A 25,875-nucleotide genomic window follows, 5' to 3' on the forward strand; every position below is an offset into this window, starting at 1 on the left:
GCGGCGGGCTCCCGGCCGGGGAGCCAGGCGCGAAGACGCTCCCTAAAGCTCTGCGGAATGAATGGGCCAACGAAGCGAAAGGGAAACCGCCCCTTTACTAAGATGGCAGGCTCGGGCCCTTTACCAACATGGCCGGCGGCCCGCGTGGATGGGCGGCGAGCGCCGGGCGGGGACGGGCGGGGGCGGGGCCAGGCGGGAGCCGTCAGGTGCGGCCCCGCCCCGCGCCCCCCCACCCTCTCCCCGCTCGATTCCGGATTGGTCCGGTTCCAGCGCCGCAGCCCGGCGGCCGCGCCGTGGGGCCGCGCCGGGCGCTCGCCACTTCCGGCGCGTTGGGGCTGTTGGTCGGGGGCGGCCGCGCGGCGCGAGCGGGCGGCTCCGGGGCGGGCGCGCGCGCAGGGATGCTCCGGGGGGCGGCGGCGGCGGCGGCCGTGTGGGCTGAGGCGGCGAGGACAGCGCGGGCCCCCGGGCCTCTACCCTGAGCCGGCCGCCGGGGCTGCGCCGCCGAGGCCCCTTCAGCCTCCGCCCCTTCAGCCTCGGGGCCCGGCCCGCAGCCGCTTCTGAACGCGGAGGCCGGGAGCCCCTGCCTGGGCCCGGAGCCTCCCCTCGGGGGTCGGGCCCGGGCGGGGGGCCCCGAGCCGCTGCCCTCCTCGCCGGCCTCCGAGCCCCATTTCCTGCTTTTTCAGTTTCCTTGGGGAGGGGCGGGTGGGTCTAGATGAATTTGTTCCGGGGGTCCCCGGCGAGGCGGGCCGGGGGGCCGAGCTCTTTTTAGAGGGTCCCCGCGGGGCCCGGGTGGGGCAGCGGTTGTCTTTGCATGGGCGGGGGACTTCCCGAACCTGCCGGGACCATGACCTGAACTGTGCGAGCGGGACGTGTCCGAAGCTCGAGAGCCAGCTCACCTGAGCCGCCCCTCCCCCGGCCAGCATGGTAAGTGGGGTCCGAGCCCCTTCCCGCCCCGGTGCCCGGCCCGAGGGGTGGGAGCGGGCCCCGGGACTGCTGAGCCATCGCTTCTCCTCGGGGCGGGGAGAGGCGCGTGCCGAGCCCAGCAGTGACACATGCGTGCAGGCTTTGCAGCCCCGGCTCGGCGCTCCCATCCCCCCCCCTCCCTTCCCCTCCCCCCCCCCCCCCCCCCCCCCCGGGATGTCTCAGGACTGGGAGGGACCTGGAAACGCAGCCGGCACTCCCCTTGCATCTGGCGTTTGCCTCTCTCACAATGTGGCATGTTTGACGGGGGCTCTCCTGTATTTATTGAGGGCTTACTATGTGCTGAGCGACTGACCTGTGTTATTTAATGAGCACACCAGCTCTCTCCTGAAGTGGGGAGACTGAGGCACAGAGCAACTAATAACCCAGCTCAAGGTCACTCTTACGTGACCGTGGCGCGATTTGAACCTAGGCACTTTGACTTCAGAGCTTGTGTTAGGTAGAACACACAGAGCTGGATTTGGGGGCTTGCTGTCGGCGTATAAACGAGGAAACGGGTTGCGATTTGCAGAGGTCACTGATCTGGATAACAGCAAAGTCGGGAACAGGGGTGCTCTTTTGACACCCGGTCTGTTGTTCTTTCTGCTTCGTGCTCTGGCCTTTTCCCTGGTAGTGCTTGGAAAACTATTCATCCTTCCACATCCAGCTCAGAAGCCACCTCTTCTGAAGATACTTGCCACGTTTTTCAGACCCATAGACACTCTCAGTATTCCCTTAGATTTATGTACTCCCGTCTATTTATTAAGCCTTTTGTCTTTTTTGTTGTAATTGTTTCTGAGCCTTATCTCTCTATGGCAGTAGATTCAGTTCTCTCAAAGATGAAATTGAACCTTTATCTGCCCCAACTCCTGGTACATAGTAAGCCCTTGGGGGAGCGGTTGACTGCTCAGCCTGTGTCTTGTGCGCTTCCAGAGAAGGAAGTGTTCTTCACGCTGCCCAGTTTACCCCTGTTGGGGATTTCGTGGAGAAAGGGACCCGGTGACATCTGTGATCTAGACGTTCAGGCCAGTGGGATTTTTAAAACACTCAAGGAGCCTGTGGGTGTTGTGTTAGGTTCTGGGCATAGAGGGACAACCTCAGGCATAGGCCTTGTCTTCGTGGGGCTTAGGCCATTAATGGTGAGCAGCACTGTGTGGTAGGTCCTGTGTCATGGAGTGGCAGACCAGTTAAGCTCTCTGAGTCCCAGTTTCATCTGTAAAATGTGGAGTTACGAACGCCCTAATGAATAATCCAAAGATTTAGTGAGTGATGAAAATAATACTCGGTATTTCTTCCTTCAGTTGTTCTTTCAAATTAATTTTCTTGTTTTTCTTTTTTAGATTGTAAAATACACAGAACATAAAATGTACCATTTTAATGATTTAAAAAAATTTTTTTTTCTTAACGTTTATTTATTTTGGAGAGAGAGACAGCCCGACAGAGCAGGGGAGGGGCGGAGAGAGAGAGGGAGACACAGAATCGGAAGCAGGTTCCAGGCTCCGAGCTGACAGCACAGAGCCTGATGCGGGGCTTGAACCCACAAACTGTGAGATCCTGACCTGAGCCAAAGTCGGATGCTCAACGGACTGAGTCACCCAGGTGCTCCCCATTTTAATGATTTTTAAGCGTACAGGTCAGCAGCATTAAGCACACTTGACCCTTGAGCAACCTGGGGGTCATGGGCACTGACCTCCATGCAGTGGAGAATCGTGTATAACTTTGGACTCCCCCGAAACTTTACTATTAGTCTCCCCGGAAGCCTTACTGATAACATTAACAGTTGATGAACGTTTATTTTGTATGTTATGTGTATTATATACTGTATTTTTTTTTTAACAATTATTTATTATTGAGAGAGAGCGAGATAGAGCATGAGCAGGGGAGGGGCAGAGAAAGGAGACACAGAATCCGAAGGAGGCTCCAGGCTCTGAGCTGTCAGCACAGAGCCTGACACAGGGCTCGAACTCACAAACCGGGAGACCATGACCTGAGCCAAAGTCGGACGCTTAACCGACTGAGCTACCCAGGTGCCCCTATATACTGTATTCTTAACAAGAAAGTAAGCTAGAGAAAAAAGTCAATCAGAAAATCATAAGAGGAAATACGTTCAAAACCACGTTGTTCAAGGGTCACTGTACATTCCCATGGTTGTGCTTTCATCCCCAGAACTTTTTTCATCTCACAAAACTGAAACTGCATCCATTAGGCAATAACTTCATTCCTTTCTCCCCCATCCCCTGGTGACCACTATTCTATTTTCTCTCTCTGTGAATTTGACTCTGTATCTCATATAAGTGGAACCATACAGTATTGGGTCTTTTCGTGACTGCTTGTTTCACTGACTATCATGTCCTGGAGGTTCAGCCATGTTGTGGCATGTGTCAGAAATTCCTTCATTTTAACACTGAGTAATCTTCTATTGTGGGTGTAAACTCACATAAAACTCCTATAAGCTCATATTTTGTGCGTCCAGTCATCTGTTGATGGACACCTGGGTTAACTTGCACCTTTTGACTTGTGAGTAATGCTGCCGTGCATAGGGGTGTCCCAATCTTTCAGTGGATTTTAAGTCCCCACTATACGGCAGGCTCTAGGGAATGTCAGATGAAAAAGCAGATAAGCTCCTCCCCTCGGGGAGTTTGCAAAGAATGTTGCTTTAGGACCCCGGGCAGACTTTTATTGGTTATTGACTAAGCTAGCCCAGCACCCTTGCATTCAGATTTCATTAATAGGCAGGCAGAGCATCCTGAAAATGGGCACCTGGGAGCAATTATTGTAAAGTAGTTGACTTCATGTTTACCTTGTATGTCTTTTTCTGGGGGGGGGGGGTAAGTTTCAAGTGAAGGTTTTTGTAACCTAGACCTCACATACTTAAGCACCCAGGGGGTGGCCACAATGGATGTGACGAGAAAAGGATCTTTTTTTTAAAATTAAAAAAAAAAAATTTTTTTTTAAACGACTTTATTTTGAGAGAGAGTGTGCAAGCAGGGAGGGGCAGAGGGAGGGAGGGAGGGGAGGGAGAGGGAGTGAGAGAGAGAGAGAGAGAGAAAGAGAGAGAAAATCCCAAGCAGTCTCTGTGCCTTCACAGAGCCCAACTTGGGGCTTGAACTCATGAACCACGAGATCATGACCTGAGCCAAAATCAAGAGTCAGAGGCTTAACCAGTTGAGCCACCCAGGCGCCCCGAGACTAGGACCTTCTAATCACAACATTTTTTCAGTTCTGACGCCAGGGGTTCATATCCTGTAGGTATCCCAGGGTCGGGTGTGGACGGGGCAGGCCTTGTCCTCAGAATGCAAGGAAGTTGTTGCCAGGTGTGTATTTTACAGGAGGAGGAGCTTTTCCCTGGGATCACAGCTCTTTCTTTATTCCGGGAACTTTTTCCTCACTCTTAACATTTTTACTTTTAATTAAGGGCATTAGTTGACACGTTTGAGCCTTTTTAATGTCTTCTTTGTAAAACTTCAATTCTGATGAGATGAAAATGGTGTAATAGGAGAAAACCACCATTTGTTGTGTGTCTGCTATAAGCTAGCTGTTTCTCATTTGTTCATTTTTCTTGTGGTCAGTCATTCAGTATCTGTATCTGGTCTGGTTTACTGGAGCAGCCCTGCGAGGTCACATTGTTACGAGGGGGGGAAATGACACCTGATGGAGGTACCTGGGTGGAGCTGGCATTTGGACCAGGGCGCTCTACTCCAGAGCCTGTGCTTTTGGTAGTTCAGATCTTTCTCGATTTCCAGTGGGGTTGTGTCCTGATAAACTCCACGTAAGTTGAATATATTGTAAGTCAAAATGCATTTACTATCGAACATCACAGCTTAGCCTAGCCTACCTTAAACGTGTTCAGAATACGTAAGTTAGCCTACAGTTGCACAAAATCACCTAACACAAAGCCTGTCTTACAACAGAGTGTTGAATATCTCACGTCATTTGCTGAATATCGTACTGAAAAGAATAGAATGGTTGTGGGTGTATCAGTGGTTGACCCCGCTGATCGTGTGGCTGACTGGGAACAGCGGCTGACTGCCACCGCCCAGCGTTAGGAGAGAATTTCGTACTGCGTGTCACTAGCCTGGGAAAAGATCCAAAGTCAGAATTTGAAGTATGGTTTCTACTGACCGCGCATCGCTTTTGCGTCCTCCTGAAGTCGGACCATTGTAAGTCGGGGACTGTCTGCGCCTTGTGCTGCTGCACGTGGAAGATCATGGAACAGGATGGGGGCTGTCACCCGACTACATTTTGTTGGGTTCTGAGGTAGATAGTGATGGGGGCCGGGAAGTATGGATATTTCCTTTAAACCCTCCCTCTAGGAGGTATCTTGACCTGCAGATTTAGAGCCAGTTAAAAAACAAGATTCGTAGTTGCAGTACAGAATCACTAGAACAGCTGTACTGTAACTACATTTGATTAATTCATTGGTGTGTTGTTGTTGTTGAATTTCGGCGAGTTCTGAAGTGATGTAATATCTTGAGGTTCCCACTCCTCTGAAGAGTGGTTACTTCATATTGAATGAGCTGTTGGTTATTGTGGAAGTTTTGTGCAAAATCAAGTTCTTGCTTAAGTTAGTGTTTTTCTAGTTGCTTAGAAAAGTGCTTTGGTTACAAGGACTTCTTATGTTTTTGAATGTTGCCTTCTGTGAGTGGTCCCGAAGACGGAGGCAAAATCACACCTTCCGTTTGGCCACTCAAATGGTGTGTCATCCCCTTGTTCGTTAATGGTGTCACGTGGCGCACCGAGCCCTGGGAGGTATGAAGAGCCGTGACGTTGCAGACAGATGCCAGGGAAAGGTTCAGAAGTGCTCAGGCTCTGTCGTCCGCAACGCGGCTAGAGCTGGGCTGGGAAGCAGGTTAACTAGCCAAGAAATGACATTGCTCAAATGATGGAATTACTTTACTGGTAAAAACACAAACTCTGTAATGCATAGAGAAGTAATTCTCTACGGTGAGCGAGAGCTTTTTAGTGCCTCAGTTCATTCATAAAATAATTTATTGATTTCCCATGTCAAGCGTACAATCCTAGGTACTGTGGATATAAGAATATAATAGTTAATACTTACAGGGCTTAGCATACACCACATATTTTACATATGTTCACTCATTTACTTTTCTAAGCAATGCCAGGAGGTAGAGGCTATTTTTATTTCTCATTTTATGGATTAAAACATCCAAAGCCCTGAGAGGTTAGGCACCTTCCCAAGGTCACATTGTGACTGAGTGGTGGAACCGGGATTCAAAGCCAGGCAGTCTGGCTCCAGAGTCAGAGCAGAGTCAGAGCTCGAAACTGTTACACTTTGACCCCAAGAGGGTTAGTATTGCCCTGTCCTCTAGGAGCCAGTTTAGTGAGGCAGATGGGACTGTCTCCCGGTGATTACAAGAGACTGTGATAAGGGTGATAGAAGAAGAATGCATTGGTGCAAAAGGCAGCATATCTGAGGGAGACTCACAGGAGAGGGGCCAGGGAGGGTTTCCCAGGAAGCGTATTGGAATCTTGAAGGGTTAGGAAAAGTTGTCTGCAGATAGTTACAAAGATCAGATAGGTATCCCTAAAGATAACCAAAAACAGGTGTCAAGGGAAAGTGAAGGAAGGAATTAAGGTAACATTTGTTGAGTGCCTACGACTTTGTAGGGCTTTAGGTACTTGTAGGACACAAACATGTTATTTCTTCTCATTGTAAATACCTTTACCTCTGCTGCCCAGGCCGGCTTCTGCCCTGTTTCTTTGCTCCCCTTTGCAATAGAACTCTGGGGAAGAGTGCTCTCTAATTCCTCACCTTCCATTCTGTCTGCCTCGCACATCAAGGCGCATCAAGGTTCTTCTGTCCACTGGTGCTACAGCTGAGATGATTAGTTCCCAAGCCCTCTCCACGGCTCCCACGCCTTCACATCCCGCTTGCTTGCTTTTTGTGGCATTTACCTTAAAATTTTATTTATTTATTTATTTATTTTTTTTGAGAGAGAGTATGCAGGCAGGGGAGGCAGAGAGAGAGAGAGAGAGAGAGAGAGAGAGAGAGAGAGAAAGGGAAGGAGGGAGGGAGGGGGAGAGAGAGAGAGAGAGAGAGAGAGAATATATATCCCAAGCAGGCTTTGCTCCATCTCATGAACTGTGAAATCATGACTTGAGCCAAAATCAAGTCAGACACCCAACCCACTGAGCCACCCAGGCGCCCCCCCCCCCCTTTGAAGTGAGCTTTATGCGCAATGTGGGGCTTGAACTCATGACACTGAGATCAAGAGTCGAGTGCTCTAGGGACTGAACCAGCAAGGCCCTGTGTAACATTGACTATTTGAAAACATTTTATATACTTGATGTTATTTATGAGGTCTATTTCTTGTTATCTCCTTCTGCTAAAATGTTAACTCTATAGAGCTGGGGATCTTCACTTTGTTCACTGATGAATGGCAAGAATCTGGAACAATTTCTGGCAGAGTAGACAGTTACATTGTAGGAATGCTGTGGATGTGTTGCGTGTTCAAAGGGCCGTTAGAGAGCTGGAGTAAGCTAGGTTCCCCGTGCCCGATAGAACTTGCCGAGAGAGGATATTTCAGAAGAGAAGGGTGTAGCTAATGTTCAAACCATTGAATAGACTGGTTTGGCCATGGTGGTTTGTGTTATGTAATAGCTGGAGAGAAAGCCATAAAGGTGGTTTATGACCAGGTTATGGAGGGCCTTCCGTAGGGAGTTTGGTTTTGTTGGCTGGTTTTTCCTTAAAGGAAAACCATCTGCCGCGTACAGGTTAGATTGGTGTGGGAAACCAGACATGACACCTTGCCTGTATGGCCGTGCCAAAGGTCGGTTTTTAGGTGTGGAATTAGAGTGAGGAAGACTTGAGCGAGAGAGTTGTCATTTTTTAAAAAGTGGGTTCCAGAGTTAAGGGATAAAGAAAAGGGAAAAAAACTCAAGCTGACTTTGGGAAACTGGTGTTTGGGAATAGTGGAGGTTTTAATTAATTGGTGATTTGGATTTGGTGGAATGGAGGAGGTGACAGGTAAAGAAACGGACAGGAAGATGACAGGAGAGGGGCCCCATGCAGATAAAATAAGGGGTTTGCTCTGGAAGGAGGTGGGCATTTGCCACGTTGAGATGCAGGTGATTGGCATCGGGCAGGACAAAGGTCTTGACGGTTGACGAAGCGGAATCGTTGACATACGTGTCCAAGTCAAGGAAGATGTGACAGCATGGGCTTGGGTGAAAAGGGAGGGGGCTCCTGAGCTTGTAGCTGCTGTCCTCCCGCACCTTTTGTGACCCATCGCGGACTGACTTTGTGTCTTCACCACTTTTCGAGATCACCTGTAACTTGTGGGTGCTGACACCAGTATAAGCGGCCTCTTTTCAGTCCTTGTGCCTTTCTGACCTGCCTTTGGCAACCCCTGGACTTCTTTTTCGTTTCTGAAACACTTTTTTTCCCTTGCCCCCCATGATATTACTGTCCTGGTTCAGTCTTCCTTGGTCTTCTCATGGCTTCCGCTAGGACCTGGGTGCCAGTGAGGACTCAGCCTCACTCTCCAGCCGTTGGTCTCCACCTGAGTGTCCTGGAGGCACTCGAAGCCTGTCTGAGCCAAGTCCACCGTCTTTATCTCAGGTTAGCGCCTCCTCCCACCTGCCCTGCGTCTGTTTATGACCTTATTTGCTGTACACTTAAGGGGGAAACCTGAGTCATCTTTAACTTCCTCTTTACCTTATGCCTCTAGACTTGGGGATGCTCTGCTGACCTGTGTTCTGACCCCCGCCCTTCCCTCCATTCCCTCCACTTCGGTCAGGGTTGTCTCTTGCTTTCAGTCTTGGTGTCTCGACGGCTTCCAGGTTCTCCCTCTGCCATTCCATCTTTTGTATTCCTGCCAGAGCCACCTCTTGGAGCTCGGATGGAAGTGTGCCATTCGACCCCAAATCATTCAGAGCAGAGACCCAAGCTTTCCACAGAGCGGCGGGAAGCACTTGGGCCCTGGATTTTCACAGTTTCACTTTTAGTCCTCTCAGTACGGATGAAGATGATGTATTAAATGCTTACAGTGATGTATTTGGAATATCTTTTAAAGACTTGCCAAATTATACATGTTCCCTAGCCACAGCAAACCACCTGTCGTTCCCAGAACACTGAGTACTCTTCATACTTCTGTCTTTGCTCGGTGCTGTTCCCTCTGCTCTAATGTCCTTTTCTTCATTTTTGCAGGTGACACCTTCCCCACCATTTCAAGGTCACCATAAACACTTTTCTAAGGCTTTTCAGCTAGTAGTTTAGCATTTATCATCTTTGAATACAGTTATGTTTTTTCTTTTGACTTTTATTATTTTGATATATTGTTTTTTATTATATAGGAATTACAGGACTACATGCTTCTAGTGTCAATTCAGAAGCGTGAGGAGCACAGTGTGAGATCTTCGACTCGTTTTCTTTTAGTCCCACTCCAAGTCTGCGGGTGGGGAGGATTAGATCTTTGTCTTTAAGAGTCTGTGTCAGGGTGAGTCTTAGGCCTCTTTGCATTTCCAGCCTCTTTGCATTTCCAGCATCTGTAAGCATTCTGTAGATACTGAGGCAGTCAAAAGAGTCAGGTGTTAAAAATTCAAGAAGGTCAAGGAGGCCTTAGACTGTAGTAAATGACAGTGGCAGTTTTTGGAGAGTGTGGTAAGATTGTAAGAGTATGAATGTAGTAGGCACCCTGTTTTTCCAAAACCTACACGCTCACAAACAGGCGCCCTGTTTTTCCAAAGCCAGCACACTCGCATGACAGCATTTTCCCCCTAGACGCGTAGAGGTGGGGAACAGCGAGCCGGGGAAGTTGTTAGAAATGCTGTGTAGATGGTGTGCTTAGGGGGAGGCTCCGGCCACCAATTGCTGCTGGAAGAACTGTTGGGGCGCAGTGGGGATGGGGTGTGGTGAGGGAGGGGTTGTGGATACTGAGGAAACTCACGGCGCAGAGGGAAGTGAGGGAGGTGGCAGGAGGCTGATGGGAAAGGAAGGAAGCTGGGGGTCAGAGGGAGCAGAAGGTCTGTGTGTGTTTCATAATTACACTCCACAGCAGCCATTGTCGATGGGCCCTCACGTTCACTGCGTACGGTACCTCCTTTAATTTAATGACAGCGCTGCAAGGTGGGTCTCCTCTGTTCTCATCGCACAGTTGGGAAGATGAGGACACTGAGGGTCAGGGAGGATAATGTAAGTACCTCGTTCAAAATTACACAGCAGGTTGATAGAAATGCGATTCAGACCCAAGGTTCTAACTCCACAGCCCGTGTTTTTTGTTTTTGTTTTTTTTTTTTTTTTTTTTTTTTGACATCACTAGGTTGTTTCTTCTTCCCCTTCCTCCTCCTCCTCCTCCCTCCTCCTCCCCCCTCCCCCTCCCCCCCCCCCCTCCCCTCCCCCTCCCCCCCTCCCCTCCCCCTCCCCCCCTCCCCTGCCTCCCTCCTCCCTCCTCCCCCCTCCTCCCTCCCTCCTCCCCCCTCCCCCTCCCTCCCTCCTCCCCCCTCCTCCTCCTCCTCCTCCTCCTCCTCCTCCTCCTCCTCCTCCTCTTCCTCCTCCTCCTCCTCCTCCTCCTCCACTAGGTTTCTTCTTAAGCCAGTGCACATTTACAGAGACATATTTACTCGAAATGTAGTCCAGCTGGGTGTATTGTCCCAGGAAAAACAGTGCATCTAGTCATCTAACCTTAAAACTTGTAAAGTAATAGGGCAAGATGGTCAAAACTTTGCTCATAACTGAGGAGAAACTAGGTATCTGCATGTCCTCTACTGTGATAGACTAGAGAAAGCATGACTCTTGAGGGCACAGTGGTAGCTGGATCCCATCACAGCACATCAGCAGAAAGGACAGTGGCTTGATTTCTTTATGCAGGTCAGTTGACCTAAGTCCATTAGGTTTAGCTTATGTGGGAGCTCATTTACATTAGAGTAGCCTGTTTACATAAGGGTTATCATGAAAAAGATCTCTGGTCTCAGACTCCCTGAAGAGGTAAAGGTATTTTATTAGCTAAATGCAGCTGGGGAAACAAAAAAAAAATCACTGGTTTCTAAATTGGTTAGTAATTAAGTAGACCTGGGAAGATCGTTCCATCTCTCTATTTAAAAAAGAGTAACCAGGGCGCCTGGGTGGCTCGGTCGGTTAAGCGTCCGACTTCGGCTCAGGTCATGATCTCACGGTCTGTGAGTTCGAGCCCTGTGTCGGGCTCTGTGCTGACAGCTCAGAGCCTGGAAGCTGCTTTAGATTCTGTGTCTCCCTGTCTCTGACCCTCCCCCGTTCATGCTCAGTCTCTCTCTGTCTCAAAAATAAATAAACGTAAAAAAAAAAAATAAAAAAGAGTAACAACTGGATAGTTTTTTATAAGAATGACATGTGCTTTTTAAAAATCAGGCGTTACAGGTGCAAAGAATATGGCAAAAGAAATCACCCCTAATCCTACTACCCTAAAGTATAATTAGCATCATATAAATATCAGTATGTCTTTGTAGATATGTGTTATCTGGATAGGCGAGATGGAATCCTAAAGTTCTTTCATTTCAAAAGTGATCATGCTGATTTGGGGGATCATTTTTTTTTTTTTTTTTAATTTTTTAACGTTTATTTTTGAGAGAGAGAAGAGACAGAACGTGAGCAGGGGAGGGGCAGAGAGAGGGGGAGACACAGAATCCGAAGCAGGCTCCAGGCTCTGAGCTGTCAGCACAGAGCCTGACGTGGGGCTCGAACTCATGAACTGCGAGATCATGACCTGAGCTGAAGTCGGATGCTTAACCGACTGAGCCACACAGGCACCCCTGAAGAATCATGTTAGTTTTAAAATAAAAGAAAAATCAATTAATTGTTGCATTTTTTTTTTTAAAGCTTTACTTTCTGGAGTAATTAAATACAGAAATTTGCAAAAGGAGGTCCACAAGTTCCCAGTGGTGACATCTTCCATAGCTGTGTGCAATAGCAAAACCAGGAAGTTGACGTTGGTGCCTGTCAGTTACCGACTGGACTGGAGACCTTAGTTTTCACCTGTTTTTAACCTGCACTCACTTGTGTGTATGGTTCCGTGCAGCTTGGTCCACGTGCTGATGGATGTAACTGCACCGCAGTCAAGGTCCAGAGCTGCCCCAGCACCACAGAACTCCTCAAGCCTAGTACTCTCTGTGTCCTGCCCCCACCCCCCAGCATCCACTCATCTCTCTCTCCCTCTAGCTTTGTCAGTTTGAGGACAGTGTAGGAGTGTAATCCGTGTGTGACCTTAAGAGATTGACTGTTTTCATAAGCATGGCACCCTTGAGGGGTCACTTGCATTTCATAGCAAATAAAGAAAGCAATGAAACTGAACAAGGACTTGTCAGATTTCAAGTAAATCTTTGCTTCAGTAATTACTAGCTTTTGATAAATCCGTGGAGGTTAAGAGAAAAGATTATGAAAGACTTCAACAAGATGGAGTCATTTTTATTTTATCTACTAATTTTATTTTATTTTTAAATAAGCTACAGCCCAACGTGGGGCTTGAACTCAACAACCCCAAGATTAAGAGTCCCATGCTTCATTGACTGAGCCAGCCAGGCATCCCAAGAAGATGGCCTCAATTTTTTTTAACGTTTATTTTATTTGTTTAGAAAGAGCGAGAAAGAGTGTGAGCAGGGGAAGAGGCAGAGAGAGGGAGAGAATCTCAAGTAGGCTCTCTGTGCTGTCAGTGCAGAGCCCAGTGAGGGGTTCAATCTCACAAATCGTGAGATCATGACCTGAGTGGAAATGAAGAGTCAGATGCTTAATTGAACCACCCAGGTGCCCCCATTTTTTTAATGTTTATTTTGAGAGAGTGTGCACACTCACGCATGAGCAGGGGAGGGGCAGATAGAGGGTGAGAGAGAATCCATCCCAAGTAGGCTTCATGCTTGGTGCAGAGCCAGACATGGGGCTTGATCCCACGACCGCAAGATCATGACCTGAGCCAATATCAAAGTTGAACGCTTAACCGACTGAGCCACCTAGGCACCCCAAGATGGCATCATTTTTAATAAATGTATTCCATGTTTCAGTTCTAGGCAGTATCAGTGACCTTAATAATAGGAAAAATAAGAACATTTGCACTTCTTCTGTTTTCCCCTTCTCATTGTTGATTGTTGTTTTACGTTACTTTAGAGCATTTATAATTTGTTCCGTAACCATAATTTCCTCAGTATTTAGTTTTAGTTTTAGATTTTAAGGATTCATTGTTCTCCACTGGTTCTTTGAACTGTGGTCTTTTCATACCTGAAGTCTTTTTTCTTTTTAAGTTTATTTATTTAACAAATAATAGAGAAAGAGAGAGAGAGAGAGAGCGCGCGCGCGCGTGCCAGTGGGGGGAGGGGCAGAGAGAGAGGGGACAGAGGATCTGAATGCAGCAGGCTTTTTGCTGAAAGCAGTGAGCCCGATGTGGGGCTCGAACTCATGAACCGTTAAGATCATGACCTGAGCCAAAGTCAGACACTTAACCAACTGGGTCACCCAGGTGCCCCTCCATATCTCCTATCTTTAATTCATCTTCCTGTTGGCTAGATTTGATTGTCAGTTTTTAAAAAGGGTGACTTATTTGGTGAAATAATGCTTTTATACTTGAAGGATATCTTGGCTAGGTATAAAATTCTTGGTTTACACTCTTTCCTTCAGATTCTTAGATATTCTGGGATTGAGTGAGATATTCTGGGATTGGTCCTTTTAATCTGTTCAGCATTGATTAGCTGATAATTTCTTTTCATAGAGTTTTTGGTTGCTATATTCCCTAAATTATTTCATGTTTGAAAATGCCTGCCTGTTGTTCTTATCCATAAATACTCATGGGTCATACATTCTTTTCTGAAGAATTTTGTTGATACTTACCGTTTTTTTGCCATTGAATGATGTTGTGTGGACAAGTGTGTTTAGCCTAATTCATATAATGCTGTCCCTTTACCCCAGTTAGAGATAGCTTGCCTTTTTTTGCATGGTTGTTAGAAGAAATCTATGTTGCTGAAGTTCAGTCTCAATTAGGATATCTTTTAGTGTGGATTATTATTTTTTTTTTGTTATCATTTTGCCCAAGAACGTGGTATGCCTGCCTTAAGGCATAAGTTCCCTAATGTTGGCTATTTTAGATTTCTGGTGCTTGGTACTAATACTGTAGTAAACACATTGAATACATCTTTGTCCACTTTGTGAGATAGTAGGATAAATTTCTAGAAGAATTGTGGAGCAAACCGTGTATTTAAAAATTCTGGTAGATGGTGCTATTCCTACAAAATTAGGAGTTTCTACTCTCATTAATGGGATACTTCCTGTTTTCCTATCTTCTAGCCAACCATTAAAACTTTTTAATGTGAGAGGTGAAAATGGCATATCAGGAATTACATGTGGGATCCTTTCTTTGTAAGTGAAGTGGAACATCTTTTGATATTTTATTGCCATGTGCATTTTTTCCCATGTCTGCTGACCATTTTTGGTCTCCAGATCTTTGTACATTTTTCTGTTGGGTCAGCCAACAATTAAAAAGAATGTAATTTGGCTGAATTTTAGAATCGATAAAATTATGTTTGGAATGGCTTGCACATTTGGTCGATGGCTCTCATGCTGCTGATTTTTTTTTTTTTTTAAAGTTTATTTATTTTTGAGACAGAGAGAGAGCATGAACGGGGGAGGGTCAGAGAGAGAGAGGGAGACACAGAATCGGAAACAGGCTCCAGGCTCCGAGCTGTCAGCACAGAGCCTGACGCGGGGCTTGAACTCACGAACCATGAGATCATGACCTGAGCCGAAGTCGGACGCTTAACCGACCAAGCCACCCAGGTGCCCCTCATGCTGCTGATTTTAGTCAGAATAAGAGCACTAACATTTCACATATGCTAATATTGTAGACCTGACTAACATGATTGTCTTAGTGATGGGACTGTGTAATCTCATCATTTTCTAAACTTTTGTCTGATGATCCATGTGGTTAAGACAATATTCTTCCCCGCTTGGCTTCATGTTTGTCATAACATAATGTGAGAACAAGTTTAATTGTAGGAAAGCAATTCCATGGCCGGAAAGCTGCGGAGCTCACCTTGGTGAAGAGATTTTTCTGGTAATCATTTGTTAACTGGGTTTGTGAACCAGAGTGTGAATTTAGAATGCTAAAGGATACATGAAGTAATTTCATAAGGGAGTTTACCAGTCATGCTTAGGGTTTCTCTGATTTTCTACTGAGATTCCCCTAATGGCAGAGAACACCTATACCTGGTTAAAGGAAGGCACCTGTCCTGGGGCTATAGGTCACGGCCGCTCTCTGTGAATCTGAAATGTCTTGAATCTCTTGGGTTGACTTTAAACATATACTGTTTAAAAATCAATGTATGTATTCTTTCTTCCTTCCTCTCCTCTCTCCCCACCTTTCTGGCCTCCCCAGTCTTCACAAGCAAATTAAAGACCCAGGCACACACGTTATCTTTGAGGATAACACCAGGTGGCCTTCAGCTCATTTTGCCGTGGGGGCGACTGGTCTGTTTCCAGACCTTTGTGGACAGACATGCTTTGCTGAGAGGTGCTAACAAATCCCATCCTCGTGTAACTGTGAAGGAGACTTCTTACGAAGAGAAGAAACTTAAGGCTTTTAAAGACCTCGAAGAAATATCAGAAGACATTTTGAGAAAAAGAATCCCCTTTTATACCTTGATAGTGAACAGATTGAAAGTGAAAGGACTTGCGTGGACCGCTTTTATCGGCACACTCCATAGGACTCTTGACATTTAACACTTGTGGTTTTGATGATTGTCGGTGACCTTCAAAGCCTTTGATAAGTCATTTTTTTTTTTTTTTAAAGATGTGTCTTGCAGTGTCTAGAACAAGTTACCTAGCTGGCTAGTGAGTGGCCCAGCTGACCTCCTAGCTCAGTGCAGCCTGTGGGTTCTTTACCATTCAAGCGTTGTGACTAGGGCGTTATAAAAGTCTTCACTACTTTATGGAAGATAATCCGCCAAAGAAATTCAACTCACGGAATTGGTAATGCAAATGAAAAGATAAGAAGTTAAAGTTCTTAGTGAGGAAATAGAAGTTATGGATAAATTCACGAGTTGAATGTTAAGTTTGGGGTCTTGGATTCACCATGCCCTAGGTGTAGAAAGAAGGGAAAGCAGTTCATAATACTGGTGGCGTGCTAGGCCTCTGAAGATCTTGCTGATGATGTAAGGAAAGTTGAAAAGACATTTAATTTCAGGTGGGAAGTCTGTGCACGGATGTGTGTGTGCTTTGTAATACTTCACCCGAATGGAAAGTCGGGAGGTGAGTTTGGGGAGTTGCTTGTGATAGAGTTGCAAAATAATTGGGAACTCATCTGGTCTACAGTTATTGAATGTGAGGGTGGAAAAGGGTGAAGAAAAGTTCTAGAAGTTTATAACTTCTGGAAGTTTCTAACCCTGGATGAGAAATGATTACTGTCCTGGGGGATGAGTGCAAAAATAGAGCCTTGTAAGAGGTACTCCTGTACTTTGAAAATAAAATAAAAGCCCTGGCCAAATTGGAGAGTTGTAACCGGGAAGGCTTCCGGAAGGAGGTGACACTGGGGCTAGGTTTCAGAGCAGAAGGAGGAAGTCACTAGGCAAAGAATTTGGGGCTTGAGGCGCAGAAGCAGAAGGGCCATTTCGGGCAGATGGAGCCACAGCTACATGTGGAAGAGGGGTCAGTTCACAGCAAGGAAAGCTTTGAAATGTTGAAGAACAGGACGCCCGCCTGGCAGCACTGGTGATTTCTGTGAAGACTGCGACTCCAGAGGCTTTTATTTAGTTCGTGACGAAAGGAGCCCTGTGCTTTTGTACAGCCCAGGAAATTATTCACGTACATTCTGCATTCTGATTTTAGAGAAAGACAACGTAAGGGATCTATCAGGGATTTACGTATTTAATTGAAACATTGTACTTGGAAGTAATTTTAGACCCGAAGGGTTGCACAAATAGTGTGTGGGGCTCCTGTGTGCTTTTCTCCCGTGGGGATTTAGTTTTACACAGAGCTGTAGTCATCCAGCCTTCCAAGATCTGTGGCCAGTGAGTTAGGTCGGTTTCTGTAGCGTCTTCTTTCTTGTACCATTTGGTAATTGAAGTAGGTGCTGGTGCTGTCACAAAGGCTTCTCTGCCACCTTTTGATTTTGCTTAGTCAGTTGTTTTTCCCTGATGGTAAAAAGGACTTTGAACTCTGTTGTAGACTATTGTGATAAGTACAAAATAGATAAGAGCTCAGATTCAACCTCTTGGATTTTGTTTCCTTCTAAGTCTTCTTTCCTATGTACTTTTTATTTATTTATTTTTTAGAATAAAAAAAAATTTTAATGTTTACTTATTTTTGAGAGAGAGAGAGAAAGAGAGAGACAGAGAGAGACAGACTGCAAGTGGGGAAGGGGCAGAGAGAGACACAGACACAGAATCTGAAGCAGGCTCCAGGCCCTGAGCTGTCAGCACAGAGCCTGATGCGGGGCTTGACCCCACGAACTGCGAGAGCATGACCTGAGCCGAAGTCGGACGCTTAACCGACTGAGCTACCCAGGCACCCCTCCTATGTATTTTTTAAACATGGCTGAGATCACGATACTGTAAATGCACTTTTTTTCTTCTTTTTGCATGTAACGTTATAGAAGTGGTTTTCCAAATCATCAAATACTTCATAAGTATTTACAGAGGCTGTGTAATATTGCATTGCATGGATTTTTGGGCAGTTAGATTGTTCCATTTTTTTTTGCCATTGTAAATAATATGTGATTCATGTTTTTGCAAAGAGCTTTTTCTGTATTTCAGAAAATTGCCTTAGGCTAGATTCCCAGAAGGACCCAAGGGTATGAAGATTTTTTAGTAAACCTTTTATTTTTAACATAGTTTTAGATTTAGTATGTACATGTTTAAGGTACGTCATCAGATATTTTCTGGAAAGTTTATACCAGTTTATTCTTCCTACCAGCTGTAGATAAATACACTCCTTGGCATTGGGTAGGCTTAAGAAAATTGTTGCAAATTTAATAGGTTAAAAAATGGCTTCATTGTAATATATTGTTTGGGTTGGAAGGGTAGGAAAAGTTATCACCAACTTCGATTTTATTTTTGTCTGGTTTTTTTTTTTTTTTTTTGCTACCTACATCCTTCCTTATTTTTGTCTCTTTATAGGACTTATAGGTCACATTTATAGGTTTATTTAATGTTTACCTATTATTTACTTAAGCACCCTTTGTAGTTATTTTAATGTATTAGAAATGGTGCCTTAACATACTTTTTCCCCACAGCCTTAAGAGTTTTCTGTGTGTGTGTGTGTGTGTGTGTGTGTGTGTTAAAATAAACATAAAATTTACCATTGAAAAATGTACGACTCCGTGACATTAAGGTAGGTACGTTCACTGTGTGGCGCCAGCATCCTCATTCCTAGTTTGGTGTGCGTTCGAGCAGTTGTCCCGTGTACCCTAGGTGGCAATGGTATTGGAGCACATTCTTCTGAGCTCTGGCTTCCCCCTCTCATTTTTTCCTTCCCCCAGGAGGGATGTAGTTCCTGATTTGTTTATGATGGGTGCACTGGGGAGAGCCCAACACCATTGCCCACATTTCCCAGGTGTGAGGTCACGGCATCAGAACCCTCCTAGCTTTGTCCTTGGACTTCTCACCTGCTTATCCTCAAGAGAAGCTTGTCTCCCGCCGCCGTGTCCTGCCTTCCTATTGTTGCTCGGCCTGGCTGGATCAGGTCAATTCAGGATGGAAAGGAGGAGGCATTGCAGCTTTGCAAGTCATGAAGAGGATATTGGACTTTGATCGCACTCGGTTGCTTGAGACTGTAGCAAGCTATAGACCTGGGCCGGAGAAAGGAAGTGATTATGCCCCTTCGAATCCCAGCAGGCTGGAATACAATCTGGAGATTTTTGCCAAAATGAAATAAATGTTATTTAAACTGTTATGTAACATGCCACTTCTGGGGCGCCTGGGCAGCTCAGTCGGTTAAGCGTTCGACTTCAGCTCAGGTCATGGTCTCGCAGTTCGTGGGTTCAAGCCCCGTGTCAGGCTCTGTGCTGACAGCTTAGAGCCTGGAGCCTGCTTTGGATTCTGTGTCTCCCTCTCTCTCTCTGCCCCTCTCCCACTCACATGGTGTCTCTCTCTCTCTCTCTTTCAAAAATAAATAAACGTTAAAAATAAAATGCTGGTTGTGTCTGGGAATAATTCTGGATGAAGGTGGTACAGGTTTTACAAGACTTGCTCTTAAACAGTTACAGGTAGTACGAGCAGCTGCCATGGATTCTTTATGTATGAGTTGTAGTGTTACTTGGGATTTTAGATTTGCAGCACGCATAGAGTGGGCCTGTTAACTTCACACTCATTCATTGCCTGATTTCATCCCATGCAAGGTAATGCCAGCTCGCTCATCATACTTACAGCCCTAGAACTCGCTGTCCTCCTTTAAATTTTTTTTTTAACGTTTATTTTTGAGACAGAGACATAGCATGAGCAGGGGAGGGTCAGAGAGAGAGGGAGACACAGAATGTGAAGCAGGCTCCAGGCTCTGAGCTGTCAGCACAGAGCCCAACGCAGGGCTCGAACCCACGGACTGTGAGATCGTGACCTGAGCCGAAGTTGGACGCTTAACCGATGGAGCCACCCAGGCGCCCCTCGGTGTCCTCCTTTAAAGGATAGAGGAGCTGTCACTGGGAGAGGGCTCTGGTGGCCCTGCTCCAGGGCCTTCACTTGACCAGTAGCTGGTCGACTTTGGGCAAGATACTCTTCATTTTCTTCCTCTGTATGTTGAGGTTGGACTTGCTGTTCTCTGGGGTCTGTATTTCTAAGATTCTGTGGTCCTGTTTTAGGAGTTGTTGATAGTATGCTTTGTGTTGATGGTCTCGGCATCTTTTGGATTTAATTGACTAGGCATGCAGATAAAAATATCCGTCCTCCTGGGATATGTACCTGGGAAAAAGAAGCAGATGGAATTGTGACGAGAGAGCCTATTTTGGGCTGTATTACTCATTTATTTTAGACAGTTTCTTGCCGAATAACTATTCTTATCACTTGCTTTTTTGGCTGTGTAATTAAAACCTTCTACTGTAATATAAATAAATAAGCATATAACTTACATGTATTTCAGCTCCTAGCGGGATATGTTTGTTGCCCAACCAGCAGATGCAAAATTTTTAATGCCTATGCTGTATGTGTGCTAGTATAGCCCTGGCATCTGAGAGGTTGATGAGTCCCTTTTGCCTGTCATATCCTTGTCTTGCTTTCTCTTTCCTATTTGCCCAGCCCGCTGGGAGCACTGAAGAGCAAAGTTGGAGGGGTACCAATCCAACAGATGAAGTTTTTGTTTTGTTTTTTTTTTAATATTTATTTGTTTATTTTGGGGGGGTGCAGAGAGAGAATCCCAAGTAGGCCTCATACTGGTAGCACAGAGCCAGGACGTGGGGCTCGATCCCACGAACCATGAGATCACGGGCCAAAGTTAAGAGTTGGACATAGGGGCACCTGGGTGGCTCAGTCTGTTGGGCGTCCGACTTTGGCTCAGGTCATGATCTCATGGTTTGTGAGTTCGAGCCCCGCGTCAGGCTCTGTGCTGACAGCTTGGAGCTGGCAGCCTGCTTCGGATTCTGTGTCTGCCCCTCCCCTGCTCATGCTCTGGCTCTGTCTTTCAATAATGAATAAACGTTAAAAACAAAAAACAAACACAAAAAAGCAGTTGGACACTAAACCGACTGAGCCACCCTGGCACCCTCAACAGATGAAATTTTCAAAAACTTTCTATTTGGAAATAATTTCCAACGGACACAAAGATTGCAAAGACTGAGTAGTACAAAGAAATCTCTTCTACCCTTTATCCAAACTCTGCCAGTGTTAACATTTTGCCCTGTTTGCTTTATTATTTACAGTTTCTCCACGTATATATGTACACAGGTTCTTTGGCTGAACTGTTTGAGAGTAAGTTGCCTACGTCATGGCCCCTTGACCCTGTGTCGTGTATTTTCTAACGGGTATTTTCTTACGGAGCCACAGTGCAGTTAGCAACTTCAGTTAATGTAACACTGATTCAGTACTTTCATCAGATCTGCCATTGGTATTCCAGTTTTGTCCTTTGACCCAATTATGTCCTTGTAGTATTTTTCCCCACTTTGGTGCAGGATCTAGCCTTAGAATCGAGTATCGCATTTACTAGTCATGACTCGTTAATCTCCTTTAGATTTGTTTTAAGTTTTGGAAACCAGTGCCCCTGTCCATTAGTAGCTAATTGGTGGTTCTTGTTTTTCTGTATTGTCCAGTATAGTACATGGATAGGTTTTTCCCAGCATTAAAACATACTGTCCTCTCTGTACAAGATGTTTCCTCTAACTGGTCCCCAGGGGGACAGACAATGCTGCCTCGACCTTCTCACTGCCACAGTGGGACCAGTTGGGCTTTCTGGCCCAGATGCCTGGCCGTTTTCCTGCTTCTACCTCCCAGTCCTCAGCAGTAAACAGACCCCTTTTGTTCACGGGAGAGACAGAATCTGACCCAAACCCGAGAAATACTGTGCAAACCCAAAAAATACTGGAAGGTATTTTTTGCCATTGATCAGCTTGATGGTAGCTTTAGACTAAAGCAGAAAAGTACCTTTTAATGATTAGAATTACCTTTAGATGCGGCTAAACCATATGTTTTAATCAAATAATTATCTATATGATGATATTATACAAAGTTATATCTGTCGTTACTCCCAAAGGGCGAATATTTTCAAAGTTAAGCTGTAGGCAACAATGAGGAGCCCTTCTGAGGCAAACGCAGAACTTCATTAAAAAAAATTTTTTTTTAACGTTTATTCATTTCTGAGAGAGACAGAGAAAGAGAGGGAGAGAGAGAGAGGGGCAGAGAGAGGGGCAGAGAGAGGGAGACACAGAATCCGAAACAGGCTCCGGGCTCCGAGCTGTCAGCACAGAGCCCGATGCAGGGCTCGAACTCACGGACCGCGAGATCGTGACCCGAGCCGAAGTCGGACGCTCAACCGACTGAGCCGCCCAGGCGCCCCTGTACATAATTTTTGAAGTTAATCACTGCACTGCACATCTGTAGTCCCAGACAACCCCTCTTCTTAGCGTTGCCTCTACTTTCCCATCGCAGATGGGCTAAGGGACACCCGGACTCGGGCACGGATGCGGCTGAGTTGGGAGACGCGGCTTGCGGCGCGTGCCAGCTGCGTACGTGTGAGCCAGGCACTTGGCACCCCCGGCCTCAGCGCTTGCGCTTCTGAGGGCTGGACTTCAGAGGTCCAGCCGGTTTCAACAGTTTGCTTTTAGAGAAGTAAAACGAGATTTCTACTCATTAGGATGTGTTTAGGGTTTTTGTTTCTTCTTCTTCTTCTTCTTCTTCTTCTTTTTTTTTTTAAGGATAGTATCTGCCATTTGAGACACACAGAGCAGAGACAGGAAAGGAGGGAGAAGACCTGTGAATCCCTCCTGACCGGGGCTTCCTCTCCAGGCTTTCCTGCTTTCTGGCTTTTTGAGCCGAGTGACTTCAGAGGGGCCACATAGATGTCACGTTGTTGATTCCCGTCGCACATTCTTTTAAGCTGCTTATTCCGTCTCATGCTCTTACAGGCCTGAAGGCCAGAGGGCCTTCTTTCCTCATCTGTTTCCTCTTCCGTGAAGAAGAGCGTAAGGGAGAAGAAGTGTTCTCTTCAGAGTCGGAACACCCACAGTAATCCTGTTAGCTTCTGAGAAAGTTTCTAAGAGATTGAAATGTCTTCACTAATGGCATCTGTTGTAACACATCGGGTATGCCTCGCATACTTTTGAGCCTTGGTCAGAGGCTAGTGCGGAATCCTTGTTCCCAGAAACCTTTCTATACAGGCAAATAGAGTGATAGCATTGTTCTGGATATGCCACAGGGTATTTGAGTGGGACTCTGGGATGCTGGTCCTCACGTTTCTGGGTTTGGCGGCAAGGAGGCCACGAGCCCAAGTGCAGGAGGCTCATCTGATTCACCTCCTTGGAGGAACATACTGGAAAAGGTGCCAGGAAGCTTGATAAAAGCTTCTTTAGAAAAGAGTCATTTTTCCCCCCTGGTATTGATTTTGTAAAAAGATTATGCTTCGGTGGGGGGCATTTTAGAGGCAAGTAGATAAAAACATTACAGATTTTAGGTGGGGTTTGAGAAGCCTGCCATGTACGTGTCTTAAGTTAAGGACCAAGCACCATATTATCCGCTTTGGGTCTCAGTGTCTTTTTAAGATGAATGGTTAGCATTCTCCCGTTTTTTCCAGAAATGTTTATTGAACGCATGTGAGCAGTCCGAGGCCTTAAAGGGGGAATTTTAAATAGTCACGTGTATTTTAAATTCGGAAGGATTACCAGTATTCCTGAGAAACTAAAAGTGATACTGTCTCGTTGTTCCTTTTTTTCTCCTGAATTCGGACTGTAAGACATTTGAGCACCAGTCCATGCTGGATGTGGTAGAAAATACAAATGTGTTAGGCAGAGTGTCTTCCCAGGCATTTTATGTTCTGGTTACGGAGAGAGGCCCACTACCTATGAAGTATTAGCAGTGACAGATGGGGCTTTCAGCCCTTTATTCCTGGCACTATGTTCACCGTGTGCTTTACACAGATTATTTAATCCTTAGAACGATCCCATGTGTTAGGTTCTCTTATCCCCAGTTGTGCACAAGAGGAAAAAAAGTGACAGATTAAATAACTAGGCCGAGGTTGAGGTGCATTTGGGCTCAAACCTGAGGAACGCAGTCTCGGAACCCGTGCACTTGAATTGTGCCGTGCTGAACTGACCAGAGAACAGGGCCATGGGCAAAACTGTTGGTACTGATTGCAAGAGATAAAAACACGAGGTACACACAGCGAAGGGAGCCATGCTGTGAACTTTCATTTTGTAAGAAACATCATGAAGGTAGAGCTATGAATTGCAGACCCAGGAGCAGGTGCAGGATGGGAGGAGACACTTGCTGGGGAGACCATGCGTGCTCAAAATGGAGGGATGGCTTCCTGTGGTGAGTGATGGTGAGTCAGGCGTGCTTTCCTCCTTTCATCCTAGTAAACTCTGCCTTCTTCAAAACCCAAAATGCATGTTCTCTGTGAAGCCTTCCTTCTCTCCCTCAGACAGAGTTCGTTCCCTTGGGATCCGGAAGCCATTTATACATCTGTCACTACTAGATCTCGTAAACCATCCTATTCTACTTTTTTTTTTTATCATAGGCTCTTCCCTTCTCTCCCCCAGGCTACCTCCAGTCCCTTGAAGTCAGGGGGTCAGTCAGTCTTGTTCATCTTAGTCTTATCGATATTCATCTCCGGGGCTTAATGCAGAGTCAGTTACTTGGTGAGCATTGGGCTTATTTGTTTGTTGAATGAATGGCTGAGTTTCTCAGTCCAGATTCAAAGGCCCTTTAAAGCTAGATTTAGAATAATTGGGACAGAGAATCCATGTTTAGAAGAATTCATCTGGTGGTGAAGCACGGGTTGGACTGGAATTGGGAGAGCCGACATCAAGGCAACCAGGGAAGAGAAATTATAGTAATCTAGGCAGGAGGGGATCAGGGCCTATAGAAGTGATGAGGGAAAAGGTGCAAATCTGAAAGACAGTGTAAAGCAAGAACCAGGTGGCCTGGTGATCTTAGAAGATGTAAGGAAGAGTCAAAGATTTCAGATGATGTGATCCTTCCCTTTTCAAGTTTTCCTTGTAGTTAGGCGATTATGGGTGTTGGTTGACTTTGTTGTTCCTTAATAAATGAGTCAGTAGTAGGTAGGTCTCTGAACCACTGAACCGTGAGCAGTGCAATAAAAGGAACAGATAAAGTCAGAGCAGGCACAGCCGAAAGCTCCTCCGCGCTGCAGATTTTTAACTCTTTGTGGAACAGAAAACTTTATTTTAGAGAGATACATACACTCCGAGAGAGTTTTCTGAGCCAGGTTTATTTTCTCATCGTGCCTCAGGGTTTTAGTCTGCTGCTGAGGTAAGCCGAGGAAGTCTTGGGGAGGTATACACAGGCTTTTGGGATTGTAATCCTTCATGCTGTCACCCTAACAGCTCTGAAAACATAGGTGATGGTGCCCAGCAATCCAGGAGTCTCCCACTCAGACCTGACCTTCAGGCCCCCAGTTGCTCTCAGTGGTTGTGCTGATAGAGGAAAAAACACAACTTTTAAACTCACTGGCTGAAAATAACAACCTGAATGCTAAAAATAAGTATGCCATTAAGGTTTTTAAATGGTGTATGTATACTTGCAGAAAAGTGCACAAATCCTAGTGTGCATCCTGTGTGCTAACACTCAGATCGAGAAAACAGAATGTTCCCAGCATCTCAGAATCCCTCTTCCCCAGAGGTGACCACTGTTCTGATTATTTTGCTTGTTTTAAAAATTAACATACAACGAATAATGAAGAGTGTGTTTTGGCTTCTTTTTACTCAACGTTGTGTTTGTGAGATTCATCCATGTTGTTGCATGTGGCGATATTGATTCATTCTTATTGTCTTATAATATTTTCCTGCTGAATGAACCACAATGTATCCATTCCACTGGTGATGCTTATTTGGGTTCTTTTGGCTTTTTTGGATATTATGAATAATGGTGCTGTGAACATTTGTGTACAGTTTTTTTGATACACGTGTACCAATTTCTGTTTGAGTTCTCAAGGAGTAGAATTGCAGGGTCATAAAGGATGCATGTGTTCAGCTGCCAAGGGTTTTCTCTCTTAAAAAAGTATTTTAAATTCCAGTGTTAGTATACGGGGTTACATTCGTTTCAGGCGCACAATAGAGTGATTCGGCACTTCCGTGCGTCACCCGGTGCTCATCGTGACAGGTGCCCCCCTTCATCTCCGTCGCCTGTGTCACCCAACTCCTCACGCACCTCCCTTCTGGTAATCAGGAGTTTGTTCTGTATAATTAAGAGTCTTGTTTCTTGGTTCTCTCTTTTTTTCCTTTGCTCATTTTTGTTTGTTTCTTAACTTCCACATAGGAGTGAAATCATGTATTTTTCTCTGACTGACATATT

At 45.8% G+C, this 25,875-nt stretch overlaps 1 protein-coding gene across 7 annotated transcripts in view; it reads left to right on the forward strand.

The window, feature by feature from the left end:
- The first annotated feature begins 681 nt into the window (after positions 1-681).
- Positions 682-25,875, forward strand: part of XPO6 (exportin 6) — a 102,618-nt gene continuing 77,424 nt past the window's right edge. For 2 of the 7 annotated variants that reach the window (XM_042921527.1, XM_042921529.1), the window contains exon 1: positions 9,896-10,114. In XM_042921527.1, coding sequence (XP_042777461.1) covers positions 10,085-10,114 — 30 coding nt within the window. In that variant the 5' untranslated portion in view covers positions 9,896-10,084. Of the gene's footprint in view, positions 925-9,890; positions 10,115-25,875 lie in introns of those variants that run through there. The other 5 variants (XM_042921526.1, XM_042921524.1, XM_042921523.1 and 2 more) reach the window with 5 other exon arrangements.

This window comes from Panthera leo, chromosome E3, assembly GCF_018350215.1.
Source record: "Panthera leo isolate Ple1 chromosome E3, P.leo_Ple1_pat1.1, whole genome shotgun sequence".
Classification (NCBI taxonomy): Eukaryota; Metazoa; Chordata; class Mammalia; order Carnivora; family Felidae; genus Panthera; species Panthera leo.